General features: G+C 34.7%; 4 protein-coding genes across 7 annotated transcripts in view; 2 read left to right on the top strand and 2 right to left on the bottom strand.

The window, feature by feature from the left end:
- The first annotated feature begins 602 nt into the window (after positions 1-602).
- On the top strand, positions 603-1,430 carry LOC109159894. The gene has a single exon (XM_019308003.1). The coding sequence runs from the start codon at positions 603-605 to the stop codon at positions 1,428-1,430; it is 828 nt and encodes a 275-aa protein (XP_019163548.1).
- A 3,035-nt stretch (positions 1,431-4,465) lies between these two features.
- Positions 4,466-5,394, bottom strand: LOC109160326. Its single transcript, XM_019308649.1, has 2 exons — positions 5,165-5,394; positions 4,466-4,762 (listed from the first exon to the last, which is right to left on the bottom strand). The coding sequence occupies exons 1-2, from the start codon at positions 5,324-5,326 to the stop codon at positions 4,499-4,501; spliced, it is 426 nt and encodes a 141-aa protein (XP_019164194.1). The 5' UTR covers positions 5,327-5,394; the 3' UTR covers positions 4,466-4,498.
- LOC109160324 (AMSH-like ubiquitin thioesterase 2) lies at positions 5,322-10,181 on the bottom strand. 4 transcript variants are annotated; one of them, XM_019308644.1, is made up of 8 exons: positions 10,041-10,129; positions 8,641-8,945; positions 8,409-8,498; positions 7,773-7,835; positions 7,531-7,605; positions 6,991-7,053; positions 5,978-6,030; positions 5,322-5,651 (listed from the first exon to the last, which is right to left on the bottom strand). In XM_019308644.1, the coding sequence occupies exons 2-8, from the start codon at positions 8,839-8,841 to the stop codon at positions 5,480-5,482; spliced, it is 717 nt and encodes a 238-aa protein (XP_019164189.1). In that variant the 5' UTR covers positions 8,842-8,945; positions 10,041-10,129; the 3' UTR covers positions 5,322-5,479. The 4 variants fall into 4 exon arrangements, with proteins under 4 accessions (XP_019164189.1, XP_019164190.1, XP_019164191.1 ...); XM_019308645.1 differs by having other exon boundaries at positions 10,036-10,115; XM_019308646.1 differs by lacking the exon at positions 8,641-8,945 and having other exon boundaries at positions 10,041-10,181.
- Positions 10,182-15,826: 5,645 nt separating this feature from the next.
- Positions 15,827-18,321, top strand: part of LOC109160257 (ADP-ribosylation factor 2) — a 3,744-nt gene continuing 1,249 nt past the window's right edge. Inside the window, exons 1-4 of the mRNA XM_019308533.1 lie at positions 15,827-15,934; positions 16,539-16,705; positions 17,057-17,127; positions 17,360-17,479. Of these exons, the coding sequence (XP_019164078.1) occupies positions 16,558-16,705; positions 17,057-17,127; positions 17,360-17,479 (339 nt within the window). The 5' untranslated portion in view covers positions 15,827-15,934; positions 16,539-16,557. The remainder of the gene's footprint in view (positions 15,935-16,538; positions 16,706-17,056; positions 17,128-17,359; positions 17,480-18,321) is intronic.

The following is an 18,321-nucleotide window of genomic DNA, read 5'->3' on the forward strand; positions in this document are numbered from 1 at the left end:
TAAAATATAATCATCATCTCTAAAATGGGACGAAAAGAGTAAAAGTAACATTGAAAAAATGAAAAGTATAAGGTGGAGTATTAAAGACAAGGCAGCCACCCTTATTCCATCAGTAGTTGTGAAATTGTAGCCCCATTAAATTAGCCACCCCTACTATCCCAAGTAAGAAACTAATTAATACCCCAAAATCTCGGTCGCGACAGTGCGAGAATTATGTTTAAGGTGAGCAAATTTTTTATGCGTATCGAATTTAACATTGTCTGTCGAGCCATTAAGTTATCATAATTTACATTCTTCTAAATATTCTGTCGAGCTAGAGTTTGGAGTACTGTGAGACGGGATAAGGAGCGGTTAGGGTTAGGAATTCAATATTTTGGGAAGAAGAAAGTAATTAAGAAAATGGAAAGAATGGAATCTTAAGGAAATATATTAATAATATTTTGGGGATTGGAAGCTTCATTGCAGGTAACAGACCATACCAAACATCCGCCCACGACCAACCACCCAATATATACCAAACCTCATTTATTACAAACCTCATCCCTTCAACCCTTCTCAATATAATTCTCCCCGGTAACAATCATCTTTTCCGGCCACGCAAAATGGAAAGCGCAGTTCAAGATTCTCACCGTGACGGCGAACAAGTTTCTGCCGAGCCCACCGTGGAAGCGGCTCGGGAGATTTTGTCTCAGTTAGAGCTTTCTCAGGGAGTTGATGGTGAAGAGATCGAGTACGAGGAAAACGAGGACGATGATGAAGACGAGGAAGACGAGGAAGACGAGGAAGAATTTTCGTTCGTTTGCCCCGGAGACGACGCCGCCCAGATTGCCGCCGAGGACGCGTTCTTCAACGGCCAGATCCGCCCAGTTTACCCGCTGTTCAACAGAGATCTCCTACTGGGGGCCAGCGATTTTGAGGGCCTGGACGAGAAGCCGCCGGTGGGGAATGTTTTCGTCGAGACGGGCGAGGTGACGTCATCGGGAAACGACGACGCCGACGCGGAAGGGCTATCCTGCGAGTGGTCGGGGAAGGCGGTGGCGGCGGCCGGACCGGACGGTTGCAAGAAGAGCAACTCGACCGGGTTTTCCAAGTTCTGGAGATTCCGAGATCTTCTCCACCGGAGCAACAGCGACGGGAGAGACGCGTTCGTGTTCCTGAACAATCCGGCGCCGTCGACGAGCGCCGCCGGGAAGACAGAAGAGAAATCCTCACAGAAAAAACACACCGGCAAGGCTAAAGTCAACGGCGACACCGCCGGAGAACAGAAGAAGAAGAAAAGTAAGAAACAACTGTCGGCTCACGAGCGTTACATGAAAAGCAAGGCGAAAGACGAAGATCGCCGGCGGTCGTACCTACCTTACCGGCCGGAGTTGGTCGGGTTCTTCACCAACGTCAAAGGTGGTTTAACTAGAAACGTACACCCGTTCTAAGAACCAAACGTACTAGTTTAACCATAATTAGTTTATTTTTTTTTTTCATTTTATTTTAGTTTTCTTATTGGAAATAGCTTAAAATTTTTGATATGCTTATTAATCTTTGTAAATCTTGGTCAACTATATATGGCTTTAATATTTTTGGAACTCTTATAACTCTTCTTTTTCTACCTCCATCACAAATTCACAATCATATCCTCAATTAACCATTAATGTTTTCAAACTTGTATCGATAAACATTAAAAACTATACTAATCGACAAATATTAAAAACTATACCGTCTAATAGAATACATAACGTAACGTATTAAATATGTAATTAATTATAACACGTCTTGTCTGTTGACATTTTTACGATAACTTATTTTCATGATGTGTACAAGTAGTTATAACATATGTAGTAAATGTGTTTAATGGTATAAATATCTAACCAATTTGACACAATAACAATCAAGGAAGGCTTACATCAAAGGGCTGGTAAGAAGTCAAAAAAAAAAAAAAAAAAAAAAAACTTTACTCAAACTTTTTATTTATTTATTTATTCATTTTTAGAACATTTTAAAATATTGTTAATTTTTTATACAATACAAATAATGTATTTTCCATGCTACCCATTTAATAAGTTAAAAGAAAGTAAAGAAGTTATTCACTTTTTATGGGCATAAATCGAAAGATATATACTTTTATTGGATTACTAGTATTTTTTTTATGCGCGATGCACAAAAAATAGGTGCCCAATATTAATACATTATATTAAAATTTAAATTTATTTAGATTTTAGATATTTAAATTATTCTAAATAATAATAATAATAATAATAATAAGGAATTTTTTGGAATAAGGTTCAAATTGGCCACTGAACGTAACCTGAAAATGCAATTAGGCCACTGAACGAAAAAAAAGTGCAATTAGGCCACTGAACACTCCAAAAATGTGCAATTTCACCTGACAGTAGGTTACCCTCAATTTTAGCAGGTTATCTGCTTACGTGGCAGCTGAGTTGTCATTTTTAATAAATTTTAAATATTTTTTAATAAATTTTAATAATAAATTTTTATTTAAATTTTTTTTAAAAAAATAAAAACGACTTTATTTTATTTTTTATTTATTTATTTTTCAATTTTTTATAAAATTTATTATTAAAATTAATTATTAAAAATTATTTAAAATTTATTAAAAATGCCAACTCAGCTGCCACGTAAGCAGGTAACCTGCTAAAATTGATGGTAACCTGCTATCCGGTGAAATTGCATACGTTTGGAGAGTTCAGTGGCCTAATTGCACGTTTTTGGAGAGTTCAGTGGCCTAATTGCACGTTTTTGGAGTGTTCAGTGGCCTAATTGCACTTTTTTTCATTCAGTGGCATAATTGCATTTTCAGGTTACGTTCAGTGGCCAATTTGAACCTTATTCCTAATAATAATAATGTAAATCATTTTTATAAATTTGATATTTATATTTTATGTAATAACTAACATATAACTCAAATATATAATGTTTATATATTATTATGAATGAAGAAGAAAAGAAAATATATGGTGGATGCATGTGCATGGTAACAATAGTGGAAAAGATAACGGAAGTTATAACGGTAGGGGTATGTTTGTCTAAAATATTTTAATGTACAACCTTTATAGCATAATGTACAAAAAAAAAACTTAACGGAGAAAACGGACATAAATCAGGGGTATAACTTTCATTCGCACTTATTATGTTTTTAGATTATTAAAATCAATTGTTATACCATGGACCAAAGTCCACTTTGTATTGTGAACCAGTCCAAAACGTATTCAGATTATGCATGTTTGACAATTGACTGATAGCTGATAGTTGATTGTGTTAACTAATACTCCGTAGTTGATATCTACTTGTGTTAGTTGATTTAACTAGTTGATAGGACTAGTTGTTTATAAAAGCGTGTTTGATAAATTAGTTGTTTATAATTAGCTAATAATATGTAAAATGACTAATAGGACATAAGTGTATTGTTTTATTTATTTAACTATTGTTAAATTATTTATATATATATATATATATATATATATATATAATTTTTAAAATAATTTTAGTTTGAGTTTAGGGTCAAATTATAATTATTAAAAAAATGTGTAGGTTATGCTGCTAAATAAAAATAAATTAAAATAAAAATGAAGCTAAGAGCATTACCGATGGAAGTTTTTAAGTGATTTTTTTTTTTTTTTTTTTTTTTTTTTTTTTTTGAGGGAGATGGTGAGTTGGAGGCAAGAAAAGGGAAGAAAAAGAAAAAAAAAAATTGCAAGAGGGATGGTTGTGCTGGTGCGCATTGTGCACACCAATTGTGCCTAGTCGAATGCATGCACTTCATGTGCTCGATGGGCGCTTGCACTTTACGTGCCAGATAGGCGCATGCACTTCACATGCCCAATAGGCACATAATATTGCATTTTTGACAACCTATTTCAAAAAAAAAAAAAAAAAAAAAAAAAAAAAAAAAAAAAACTTGTCTGTTGAGGATGCTCTAAAACCCATTTAATTATTCTCCTCATTCCCCAAAAGCATTAAAACCCTCAGAATTATCAACGGCAAAACTCAACAGCAATGACAACGATGAAAATTAACGACAACAAAAATCAAATGTCAGATTTCAAAAATCATGCGTAACGCTAGCTATAACACGATATTCACCAAAATCAATCCATGACAAAATTGATGGTGTCAACATTTTAAAATATTATTCATTTTTTGCAAAATAAACCGAACAGAAAAAATATTAATTTTCTAACTTCCAGTCGAACACCATAAAATAAACATATTTTTCAAAAAAAATGAGTGATTTTGCAAAAGACATTTTTCTAAGCTTCCAAATGGACCAAAAATTGAAAAATTTTACAACGAAAAAAAAAAACAGTGTACTGCATTCTTACTGTTATAAAGAGAAAGAGCAATGATAATTTTGTACATAACTATCATTTTATGTACAAAAACGTTATTGTCTTTTTCTATTATCTCTTCGGTATTATAGAACTTTCCCGTAATTATATTTATCTGGCGTAAATTTGTATGTACAAAAATAATTTTTTTTTTTTTTTTAAAAAGGCATCAAAGGTACTTCCCACGTTTTGGCATTTAATAATAAAGTTGACAAGCAAAGTCTGAAAGCATCTTGAGCACAAATGAATTGGAGATGGTCCATCCACATGGGGCAGCTGATTGCGCTGCAACAATGCTGACCGCTGAGCCTCCCGCAGATCACAACAGCATATGCTACCAACAAAAGGGACCATTTCACTGCTAAGTTCAACAGAACTTGCCCCTGCTGCCTTCTTTGTGGTACCACTTGCACCATACCCACCTGCATGCCAACGTAAAATTATTGACTGTATTGAAGCATGTGCTCCATCTCAACTAAAAGTCTAAGCTGATAGTCGGAATGCACATTTATGTTTATATATTATATGTTCAACACACCCCCTCACGTGTACAAGCTCTAAGCAACACATGGACAGAGGACAGTAATCTCTTTTCCTTCAGCATGGAGTTGAAACAGTACATGTGCTCCATCTCAACTAAAAGTTTAAGGTGATAGTTGGATTGCACATTTATGTTTATATATTATACGCTCAACGCTGCTGGCGCCACCCGAGCTGGCCTGGCAACTAGAGCGGTGAACCACAAGAGAATGCACCAAATGAGTATCAAAGCATTGCAGTGAAACAATAGTATATGGTTCTAGGAAGCAAGTTGAGAAACGTACCCTCATCTTCTGTTCAAGTGCTGGTCGTCGGTGAATAGATCGGTCCCCTCTCGAGCTCTTCTGATCTTTCTTTGACCATTTATTAAGCATGCCTGCCATGTCCTCCCAAATAGCATCCACACAAAATAAATCATTGAAGGATCTATCCAGGCATAAGTTCATTACCCAATCTTAATCACACCATTCATATACTCCTATACTTGATGTTCTCTAGCCCCAAAATGGGTCAAATCATGTCAGTCAATTATTTTGAGGGCATGACACCTCTACATCTGAAAAAAGCTACACTACGTAGTACGTACACATATTATTGCTTCATCTTAGGTCACATATCTCGAGCCGAAGATTTTGATTAACATAGACATTGGAGCAGTCCTCGTAAATGGAGCTTCCGTCAGCTGGTTCTCTATGAGGATGGAACCCTTTCTCCGAGCAATCCTTGAGGATTCTCATCCCACCGTTTGATAATCTGAATATTCCATAATCCCTGAAATGTCAACAATTAAAGGTAAACATATAAACACGAAAACTCTAGAGCTTCTTATATGCAAAGTTGTTTATGTATTATATTGCACTATATTCAAGATGCCAAGACTTGGGACTATTTTACCATTGAAAATTGGGCTGAATCTCTACATCTCAAAGTATGTTGTAATCTTTAACTCGTCAATCTTAGTATACCTCAATCATAATTGCTCTGGAAACTCGTGTTTTAAAATGTTTGAAATTTTAGTAATGTGAATTCACACGTTTTTTGGCAGTAATCTCTGTCTAAACTTCAAATATCGAGCTAGCAATGAACCAGAAAAAGACCTTGATTTGTCAGTTGGTGCCATGACAATGCCGACAGCCTCTGGGACCATTACCTTAAAATTGAAAATCAGTAGGTAAGACATTGTCCTAAATGGAGAGAGAGAGAGAGAGAGAAGAAGAAGAAGAAGACAGAATTCTTTAAAGATTTTTATGTCCTTGATAACTAAGAAAATTCAACATCTTATGAATGCAAGGAGTAATGCAATAATATAGGAAAAGATTTAATACTAGCTAATTTAATACACATGAACATCATATCATTGCCCAAGCCATTTTAGTACTTTGATGACGGGAAACCTAAAAGCCCCTAAAAGTATGCCATGAAACCAATAATAAAGCAAGAAATTAAGAGATAGCCTCATGTTAAGTAATGACAAAACTCAAAGCAAAAATTGTCATTATTGATTTGTTCCCGGGCTATTCTTACTAGAATATTCTGGTCAATAAGTTATTCAAAGGGAGACGATATTGACGTTTTTTTTTGTCAGTCCGCAATTTCCACCCTTATCTGTATACTTTGTGCACAAGGAGTTTTCATCACCTCTAATCAATTTTTTGGGCTTTGGGTCTCCCAGTGACCCCCCATGTGATGGATCTCAGTGCTGGATTATGCTTACTTCCTAGGGGTCACCCATCTTGTGACTACTGTAAGTCAATTAAGCACGCCTTAACCACAGAGTTCTTTGGCTGTTTGGTTGTCATATCCTACTTAAAACCAATTGGTGATAAGTGGGTGGAAATTAGCCATTTAACCTCACAAGGCCACGCCTCGAATCGAGCAGTAGGGGCTGAACTCGACCAACCCGGCCGATGCCCAACACCATGTCTTCACCCTGCCGCTGGAACAAGACTTCCAGGGTGACCCTTGAACCATTGAGCTAAGCCCCGCGGGGCACGATATTGAAATTTTAGATAGTCCAAGTATCTAGATTTCAGAATAGATGATTTTGTCCTGCCCGCTATCATATTAATCAAGATTTCGCAATTACCAGAAACACGGGAGTAAGAGTTACCTGATATGAATATTGAGTGTGCAAATCAATTGATGACATGAAACAACTCTGAGACGGATGTGTCTGGAGACATAAACAAGGATTACATGTTACTCAATGCCCGTAAACAATAATGGCTCATAAAAATTATGTTTCCAAGTACATCCATGTTAGATAAATATCTCAAATCAACATAGCCTCGATCTACCTTGATTTGTCCATTCAATTGTATCAAGCATTAAATTCATAGAGAACCCTCGGTCTAGCATATCTTTATTGACTCTGTACCTCTCCGTCTCACATATCCTAGTACTACAATGTTATCACTCTTTCTAAATGGGCATCCAAAGGTGTACCTCTAAAAAAATTTTAACCATCTTAATATATTTTCTCGCTCAGTTACAACAATCTTACTGGACAACAAGAAAAGTAGAAATTTCCAGTCAATTTATCAAAGTTTTGCAAGTTTGAAGCCTGACTGGAAGTTGATCCAGAATATTTTCCAGAAAGACTTCCCAATACACGGAAAAAAGAGAAATTGAGGAATTGAAGAAGACTTGCATGAATCCATCCAATTGGGAAAAGGCCCTGTTGGTTTTGTATGGAAAATATCTCCTCCTCATGTAAAGCTTGGCACTGTAAAATAAGTGCAGTTAAGCAATAGGCACTAGTCTCGTAAAATCCTATACATACATATATCCATGCATCCATACATAAATATACATACATACATTCACACACACACACACATTCATATATTGAACCTTAAACCAGTAGCAGATCTTTCATATTCAGAGGCTTACAGAATTGGATTCTGATTCTTGCTTTGGTATTATCAGAGTGGTCACATAGAAGGTTCCTTTTTTCTGCATATATGTGAACGAAGAAGTTAGACCAGTGAGTAGTAACTCTTACCAAGTTGCAAGATCTTCAACGAGAGAGAAGAAACAACAGCAGAGATTGGCTAACGTCAAAAACGTTAAGCTAGAGAATCCATGGTCTTGAAAAGACATGATCAAGCATCACTCCTATTCTTATAGACTTTTTTTTGCAAAAAATTATCACCCAATCTCACCAAAAATAGTATCCCCTCCAGTGCAACATCTGTCATATAATGACTTGTTAGGATCAAGCGCTTACCACTACGCCAAAAGTTATAGCTCGTAGCGAAGGCGCAACTTTATTTCCTTACAGATCACCATCACATTTTCGAGAGGCAGGGTGCCAGGGTGCTGGACTTAGACCTTTACCGGCCTCCGCCCAACAATCCCCCTAGCCACCAATTGATGGACTTGGCCCTTTACCGGCCTCCACCCAATGACTTTACATTCTAAGTCAAGATTTAGTTTTCTTTCGTACAACAATTTAATCAACCAACATATGTTTGGATTTGATACAATCTACTGGATAGAACATGTAGTGAATATCAGAGATCTTACCAAAGAGGCACCAAGAACTCCACAGGTCTCTAAATCCTTGCTGGTGTTACCACTGGCAAGGTCGAGAAACATATCCATCAACCGTGTTGGCTAAGAAAAACCAAAATGCAACATTACAATGCATTTCATTGTTATATGTGATTGAAGGCACACTGGTATTTTACTGCAATGGAGAAGAGAACCGCTAATACAAATAACTGCAAACAAGTCTAGTCTAGTTATAATTACATACTAAATGCACATCTTTCAGAGCTTTAGATGCTTCCTGTTCATTGCCCGAGGAAGTTGAAGGACTAGCAGATGAACCCGTGTCTGAGTGTAGCAAGGGTTCAGCTCCATACGGTAAAGTGTGCACAAGGGAGATTACAGGAGATGGCGACGATTGTGTAACTGTTTTTACATCAAATTGGTGATGACACACCCCATAAGCCATTAAGTTAATGGAAAAAAGGATTTAGGTTCGGATGCCACTATGCCAGAACTTCCAAACGAGGTTGTGTAGCCTTTTGTTGTATGGTTACGCTGAAGTCTAGAAATCTACAAAGTCCGGAACAAACATTGGTTACCACAACATTTAGCAATTTCAAACAAAACATAAAAAAAACAAATGTATTCAGCAGCAAGTTACTCTATAGCAGATTACAAAAACTAAATTTGAGAAAAGGTTTGTCCTGATCTATTGTCCCTCACACGTTTCTAGGAAGGAAGTGCATATTCTATATAAAATTTGCATTCACAGTTCTTGTACCCTTAATACAACTATACAAGCACCCCTATATGATCAGTGTTCTATCCTTATCCTCCACGAAATTCATTTCCTTTTTTATACAAGGGAGTGTGAAGGGCTAGTTTTCTTATCGCAAGTATGTCTCAATCCACTGAGTATAACTGATAAATTCATAGCCCTAATATATACACTACTGTTGCGATTCCATCCACAAATATTGATGGATCTTGGCGTTGCACTATGCTTACTTCCCAGTAGATCACCCATCTTGGGCGTTGATTATCTGGTTGTCTTAAAACCAATTGGTGATAAGTAGGTGTGCATTAACCATTTAATAACATCCCTCAATGGCCACAGGGCTACATCTCGAATCGAGCAGGGCTGAACTCTGCCAACCCTACCGACTACAATCAAATATCTCTTGGCTCCTTTGTCCTTCCGGACATCCATACAAATTGAAACCATACAAAGAAGATTAGCATGACCATGATATAAGGATGACAAGCACAAATCTTAGCTCTTTACAGTTATTCTCAATTTCAATATTTTCTTCAAAACCTAAGCTTTTAATTTCATTTCCAGCTTTACTTTCCAGAATCACAATTCTTGAACTTTAAAACTGATCATCAAGAAGCAAGAGCAAAAGCTCAAGGATCTTAGCATTTACATCAGTTCCACTACTCAACTTATTATTCGATGTAAATAAATTTAAATTACTATTATAACAATTGAAGCTAATCTCTCCAAAGGTCAAAGAAATTAAAAAGAAAGAAACAAATAACATGATGCAACTATATGGATTTATGGAAACAGTCAAGAAATAGGATGCATAATCAAAGTAGCTGAAAGATGATTACAATTATGTTGCAAATTACAGAGAAGAAAGAATCAAGTCAGGACCTTACCTGGCTCCGGCTATGGAGGGGCAATTCTCTTATTCTCCGCTCTCTGGATTTTCCCCTTATGTGTTTTCCACTCCCTGCAGTTTTTGAAGGACAGGATAATAGTGGCATGTCGTTTTCTAATTACTCCATTGTCCACTCTACCAAATTAAGTTGAAATATAAAATGATGTGCAAAATTTCAATTAATCTTGTAGTAGTGAGGTTATGGGATGCTGTAGGTAAAAAATAAATAAATAAATAAATAAATAATAATAATAATAATAATAATAATAATAATAATAATAATAATAAGGGATAAAAAAGTCAAATATACTCTTCAACTATTTATGGAAGGCAATTTATCCCTTCAACTAAAAAAAAAAACTTTAATTAGGTATTTGAACATTGAAAAGATTAATGCAATTAATAAGCTTCTTTTTTTTTTTTTTTTACCGATTACTATCAAGTAATCTTTTTTTAAACACTCATGATTCAGTTCGATTGTACTTTCTTAATCTGGTAATAGATGTGTCATCACATTATATTGTAGTTGATGGTGTAAATACTCTCGGGTATTAGTATTCGTATATGCTATTATATAGTTTAATGTGGTAGCTCGGGCGAGTTATAAGATCGGTTGTGTATCTTAGCTTGGATAGAAGATCCAAGAGTCGGAGGCTCCCAAACAGGGCCGTCCCTGGGCATGTCTGCCCAGGGCAGGCGCACAGGGCCCCCAAAATTTTGGGGGCCCCTTAATTAAAAAAAAAAATATAGCATATATAGGCTTTTGCTGACTTCAACCAATTAAAGAAAGCCCAATGTTAGTGAACCTTTCTTTAAAAAACCAAAGCCCACTTGGCCACTTTCACACCAACATACGTAACAAATATCTAAATTAACCTAATCTAGAACCTATTAACTATATAACCTATATTAACCTAATCAAAATTCTAAAGTTTCACAAACAGAAAGTCGGAAAGAGAAATTTTCAAAAAAAAAAAAAAAAAAGTCGGAAAGAGAAATCACGGAAGAGACGAGACTCAAACTACAACAAATTGCTTACTGCCTAACAATTTAGGTATTTGAACTTTTATTCTTTTAATTTGAGAGTGCTATTTGTGAATTCTAGGTATTTGAATTAATTCAAATATTGAATTTTTTTAATTTGAATATTTGTGTATTTGAACTAGATTAGGTAATTTAAATTTGGGAAAGACGACAGATTCTACTCGTGTGATACTGATTCTCCAATTCTCAAACTCTCAAGTTCTTCAATTCTCTTGATAGGTAATTAAAATTACGTATTATTTTACAATTCTTGTTTATTGTTTTATTTACATGACTTAATAATTCTGATTTCAGAATAATATATTCAAGAATTTGTTTCTTGATTAATTATATATTCATAGGTTTTTAAATAAATTTTTATTTTTCCTTAGGATTTTATGTCTTCTAGAAAATATTCATCTGGATTTTTGAAGACAACTTTTTGAACAATTATTATTTATATATAAAAATTAATTGAAAAAGGGGCCCAAATTCAAATATTGCACAGGACCCCAATTTTTATTGGAACGGCCCTGCTCCCAAACATGTCAGTATAAGAGAGAGGAGAATGGAAAAATCCAATCTACAAGCATTTAGCGTAGTATTTATAGAAGATTGAAGGGGAGACATGCCGGGAGGCCGGCATGCACACAACGTGTCCTTCATGCACTCAGTGGTCTCAAAGACTAAGGAGAAGCATCCACGTATAGCGGAATATATATCTGATTGGCCAATGACTATCTGGCTCGATTCAAGCGTTATTGTCAATGTTCATCTTTAAGGGCTTAACACACAGGTTCGGGGCCCAGCTAAGCACTCGCATTGGGACCGATCACAAAAGAGTAAGAGTAGAAGCTCATTAAGCTTATGTATACTGTATAATCAAGAACTATTCAATAACAATAAATTCTTTCATAATTATTATTCTTCCTAGATTTATTGTTCTCATCGCCCTCATGCTTTGCGTATCATATTTTTTTTGTTATAAAGGCACAAACCTTGAAGGTTTCATACATCATTGTACTACTACTCCGATCCAAAGAAGTATACCAAATGATATATAGCCACATAATTCAACCCTTGAATGGAGATCTAAGTTGGCGGCCTATAACCAATGTTGAAGAAATCTTGGCCTTCTACCTAGGAGAATAACTGGTAAACCAAAGAAGAAAATGAATCATGAGCCTAATGAGCTCCCTTCAAGAAAGATGCCACGACAAGGAAGAATCATGACATGTTATTCATGTAAACACCAAGGTCATTCAAAGAGATTTTGTCTAACTAGTGTAGGTTCACCTTCAATTGATACAACGCTAGCATCAACTTCTATATATGCCTAGGCAACCGAAAAAAGAATAAAAATAAAGTGGTAGAATTGGTATTTACAAAATGTAATGAGTCATAATGTAATGAATATTTACTATAAGTTTGGTGATTTTTACTATAATTGTTATGATACGACTATTATAGCACGTTTGGTTCACGGAATGAATTTTGAGGTAATATGAATGTTATTCCATAAGAAATGAAATAGCCAAGGAATAGAATAGGAATTGTATTCTATTATTTGGTTCGCGGAAGGAATAGACTTTAAGAATTATATATACAATGTTTGGTTGATTTAAGGAATAGAAATGATATATGTTTTAAAAGACATAAATACCCTTATAAAAATATGTGGTGGTGGTGGCGGCGGCGACGGTGGCGGTGGTGATGACGGCGGCGATGGTGGCGGTGGTGGTGTCGTGGCGGTGGTGCTAGTGGTGGTGGTGGTGGTGATGGAACATATGACAGATAATTTTGGCGATATAGGAATTTTTGTATTGTCCCTATTTTGGAACATTTTGTTTTCCTCTAGCCAACAAAGCTTTTGGTATTATTTGTGTTATTAACTTGTAATGACATAGCTTTTTAGCTTACAAATATGTGATGCATAAGACACCATTTTTTGTCTTATCAGTTATGATATAGTATAATATTCTCACTCTTTTGGTCTTGTTGATTATGATAGTGATTTCATATAAATATAGTCCATTTTAACATAACAACACAAAATTGGATTATTCTACAATAACAATTTTTGCACATAACATAATATATAACACAAAATTCTCATTACCGACTGAACAATTCATTCCAAAAGCCAAATACATACTAATTCTTACAAAAGAACAAACAAATTTAAATTATTATCCTTCATTTGCCCCAAGCATAGCAACATTCTTATTTGCACCCAAAAAAAAAGCAGCATTCTTAAGTCTTAACCCAACTACACCTACAAGGCTACAACAACTACACTTGTAACTTGTAAGGGCATCTTCAATAGTGGGAATTTTGGTGTGGATTTTGAGGAGTTTTGTAAGTGTGATTAGGAAAGAGAAAATAGGTAAGGGAGGTTTAAAAAAAAAAATCAAATGTCAGCAAATTAGATCTTGGGACCCACACTTTCTTCCATCCAAGCCTTGCTCCTTTCTTATTTTCTTCGTAGGACCCACACAAATGAGTGAAATGACATAAAGCTGACAAAAATTTTCCTCCTTGCATGAAAAAAATACCCACAAAATCTACTCCTCCCATTTGTCCAAAACTTAGCAAATGTGATTTTACTATTCCAAAATTCATGAATGATCCCCCTATTGGAGATGCCCTAAGCATCTTTAACTAATTTCCCATATCTAGTGCACCATTTCTTGATACTTTCAATCTCTACCACTCTGATCTCTTTGGGCAGATGACATATTATAATTAAACCCTAATCTCAAATAACACAAAATCATTAACTCAAATCTAACCTTCCGACAATCGAAAAACTTTCGACTACTTTCACGAGCTATGCATAATGGCTATTTCAACCCATATTTACAATACAATGTTGGCTTTGATAAGTGTCTAATTATTCATATTTTCACATTGAACTTAAATATTATTTTTCTTGCCATTTGTTGTAATTTTTCCCAAAGTGTTTCATTATTTGATTTCTTTGTGTTTTTAGGTGTAATTCTTAATGGTTGAGATGAATTGAAATTTTTTAGAGTATTTTGGATGCATTTAGAGTTAATGGAGGTCAATGAGAAGCTAATGAGGTGAATGTATATAACACCTCTTGGAGAGCCAATGAGCAATGTTTTTAATAGTTTTGATAATATGGGCACACCTAGGTAAAAGTGTAAGGAGTTACAATTCTCACAAAACACAACCACTTCTTAGTACTTCAATCATATCTAATCATATGAATGTTTAAATTGAGTTATATTGTGCCATTGTAAAGCCAACTCAAAAGGTTATACCTTTTTACCGAGAGTCTAGAAATTATGGATCCACAGTATAGAAATTATGGATCTACAGTATATAAATTATGAATATAGATTCGTGCGCACCATGCAAGGCGGCACGTGCTCACAGCATAACGATGGTTTGAAGTTGGTGAAAAAGATAATGGTCCTGTTTGGTAAATGGCTGTTAACTGATAGCTGATAGCTGTTAGTTGATTGTGTTAATTAGAATGTATAACTAGTTGATAACATTAGCTGTTGTAGAAAAGTGTTTGGTAAATTAGCTGTTAGCTGATAGCTGTTTGATATTTTTTTTTTTCTAAAACAGCTAATTGAAAAAGTTGTTTGGAGTGACTTTTTGAATTTTAGTATTTTAGAGTTACAAAAAACTAATAAAACAAACATTTATATTGATATTTTAACTAAATTAAACAATTAATAGTGATAAAAAAAATCAAAATTGACCTATAGACCAATTTTTTACCGACCAGGGTCAATATTACACTTTGATGTGCTTGAAGCTGTTGAAAAAGATCTTGAAGTCGACGATGACATAGTTGGACAAACTACAATTGTTCTTCTCTCACTCGATTTCATAAAATATAGAATATTGCGACGCTACATACAAAGAAAGATATATAATGGGTTAAATAATAAAGGAATAAAGTAAAGAGTAATACTACATGTACTATCACTTTGTACTCTATTTTGTATTTCTTGTTGAAGTGTCATTATTTGATTGGTTTAAATAATAAAGTGAGTCACAATTTTTTTTCATTCACTTGAATTTATTAATACACATGGTGGGAGTTTATACTCCATGAGAATGAATATATCATTTTCCTAAAGTAAATAGAGTTTAAAAGAACAAATAAAGTAAATACAGATGTACCAAGGACCTTGTGGTCCACTGATACCAAGTTGTTTCTTTATGTGGGAGGTGATGAGTTTTTAAGCTTCGGTGGAGGCGATTATGGTGACATTTGATATAGTAACTTCTAATGTTGGTATGTTGCTCAAAGCAATTTTTTTCAATCACATTTTTGAGAAAGTTATTTTGAATGTAATCCGCTATCAGCTAACTTATCAAATATCTTTCTATAATTAACTAATAAATATAATTAGCTATCAGCTAATTTATCAAGTATCTTTCTATAATTAACTAATGCTATCAGCTAGTCAAACTCACTAATCCCATCAGTTAACAATATTTATCAAGCACCCAAAGTGAATGGACAAATTTGGAAAATTAGAAGAATTGCACGAAATAAGATTATTTGAGGAACCAATTACTTTTTTTTTTTTTTCTGAGTTTGGTAACCCAATTAAAATTTTTGGTATAATTCAGTGATCTAATTGACCATTATTCTTCTTCTTCTTAAAATTGCGTTAAATTATTAAAGTTTTAACAAAAAAGTTCTGATCAAAATTGACTAAAATAGAATAATAGAGAGGCCAAATTGATAATTTGCCAATATTTATTACCTCTGGCTCTCCGATTCTGAGCCTCCAGTATTACGCGTTAATCTCAGGCTTCAGCTTCCCCCCTCTCTTGCTCTCTCTCTCATCAGATCCCTCTTCCAAAAAGTTTTCTCAGGTAAATAGCAGTCATCACTTATACATACAGATTCATATATGCTGTCTTTAGATTTCTTACATTTATGCAACTATTTTATGATTGTTTTCTTTAGTATGCTTCTCCCAATATCAATTTGTTCGTGATTTCGTAAACTGCATGTGTTTGGTAAAAAGGCTAGATGCTTCGCTTTTATTGAAATAATTGGTGCTTTTAATCCAAAATCAGTTGAATTCCGGTTTCATTTGAGGTTCGTCACTACCAGTTTAGAGCTCTGTGATTGCCGATGAATTTTACGTGGAATTTCTATTGAAGTTCTTTTGTTTTACTGTCTGATCTGAAGATCGACGAAAGATAGCACTGTGATCTCTGAGATTTTGTGTAATTCTGCTTTTGTAAATTGTAATTGTAAGTTGAAGATGAGATCCATCAAAAGCTGGTTAATTATTGTCTAGGCGTGTGTGTGTATTAGAGTTAACTTTCATGTTTTATGCAGATTTATTTGATCATTAAATCTATATATATATCCTACATCTCTGATCTGCCTATGCAAGGGAAGATTTGAATTTTTAATAATGTTTTAGCTCTGAGGATTTGGCTTTGGTTTTGATGTAATGGTATGCAGGGGTCATCAGCAAGGAGAAATGGGGCTCACCTTCACCAAGCTCTTCAGCCGGCTTTTTGCCAAGAAGGAGATGCGTATTCTAATGGTTGGTCTTGATGCAGCTGGTAAGACCACTATTTTGTACAAGCTCAAGCTTGGAGAGATCGTGACTACCATCCCTACAATTGGTATCCTCTCTTGCCTAAATTCTTTTTGAAGTTTCTTTTCTTTTGAATGGTTATGTATGACTCTGACGTGCTTCTTTATATCCACATTCTAAAACATGAGAAAGTTGGTTGTTTCTTGATATGATATCCTGGTTTTCATGCGGTACCAAAATGTAGTTCTTTTTCTTTGGTATAACCCTGGGAATTCATTAATTTTCACCTTTGTTCTACCCTTCTTTTATGTGGTGTGTAAGTTAGTCGCATACAATGGAGTTTCATTGAAGTCAAATCTTCTTGTATCAAAATGATGAGTGATCAGTTCCAATTATGGTTTTTTGTCTTCAACTATCAATACTGACTGATTTTCTACAGGTTTTAATGTGGAGACTGTTGAGTACAAGAACATCAGCTTCACAGTTTGGGATGTCGGGGGCCAGGACAAGGTACATTTACTTTGTTTTCATCTCATTAGAATAATTTGTTGCAGTAAATTATACTCCGTATATATTAAATCTTGAAATTGATCTATTATTTGGAGAGATAATAATAAACATCTTTTGATTCTTTTGGCTTTTGCTTCCTTTCATGGGGTCTTCCTTATCTTCCTTGTTTCATGGTATGGCTAGCATTTCTTATAAGTCTCTTCAATATCTCTACTTTTTCCCTTTTTTCCAGATCCGCCCATTGTGGAGGCACTATTTCCAGAACACTCAGGGACTTATCTTTGTCGTTGATAGCAATGACAGAGACCGTATTGTGGAGGCAAGGGACGAGTTGCATAGGATGTTGAATGAGGTATGATTCCTTCCACCTTGTTGGTATCCCATTATATTGTTGCAAGAAAACACATTTCAGCTTCTGAAGCTTGGAACTCTATGATTCATAATCACCTCATTTAGCTAAGAGATTCTTCAGTTATAAGATAAAATTAGTGATATTGATTAAGACTTAATAAGGGGAATGGTCATTTCTAACAGAGTTTATATCAAAGTATATTGGGCTTCACCAAGAGTAAGTGATTATCCCCACCCTTTAGAGTTCTAAAGTTGTGAGCTTATTTAAAAAATCTAATTGTTTTTGCTATTGATATGATTTATTTATATAATTTTTTTTTCAATTATTACACAATGTTGTAAGCAGGCATGAATGCTTTTACGGATATAAATAATTAGTGCCATGTCAAAATGGTTTGTGCCATAAGGTTCTACTTCTTCAAACGAGCATCTTTGCATTATAAGTGTGTCTTTACTCTTTAAAAGTAGGAGTAAGGAACTGCTAAAGCACCTGTATGTGATGGGGTGGAGTGTGTTAGTTTGTTAAAAACTTGTTGGTCTAGAAAGGAACTCCTCTGGTGACTCTTTCATTGTAAGTTTGTGCTGTGCATTGCTGTGTAGCTAATTATTATTCCTATTTTACTATGGACCCGTTTGTTATGATGGTCAAAAAATAATTTTGGTTTTTTTGTGTCTTTCCATTAGCTTTTGCATTCCTCATGGTTCTAAAGTTAAATTAATTTAAATAGATCGGCAGAGATGGGCCTTTTCAAGTGACTGGGGAACTATAATTATTGTTACTGACCTGGTTTAGCATAAATTTGTTTTGGGTTTCATGGGTATCCATGCATGGGATTATTGGAC

Source organism: Ipomoea nil, unplaced genomic scaffold (assembly GCF_001879475.1).
Source record: "Ipomoea nil cultivar Tokyo-kokei standard unplaced genomic scaffold, Asagao_1.1 scaffold2845, whole genome shotgun sequence".
Taxonomy (NCBI): domain Eukaryota; kingdom Viridiplantae; phylum Streptophyta; class Magnoliopsida; order Solanales; family Convolvulaceae; genus Ipomoea; species Ipomoea nil.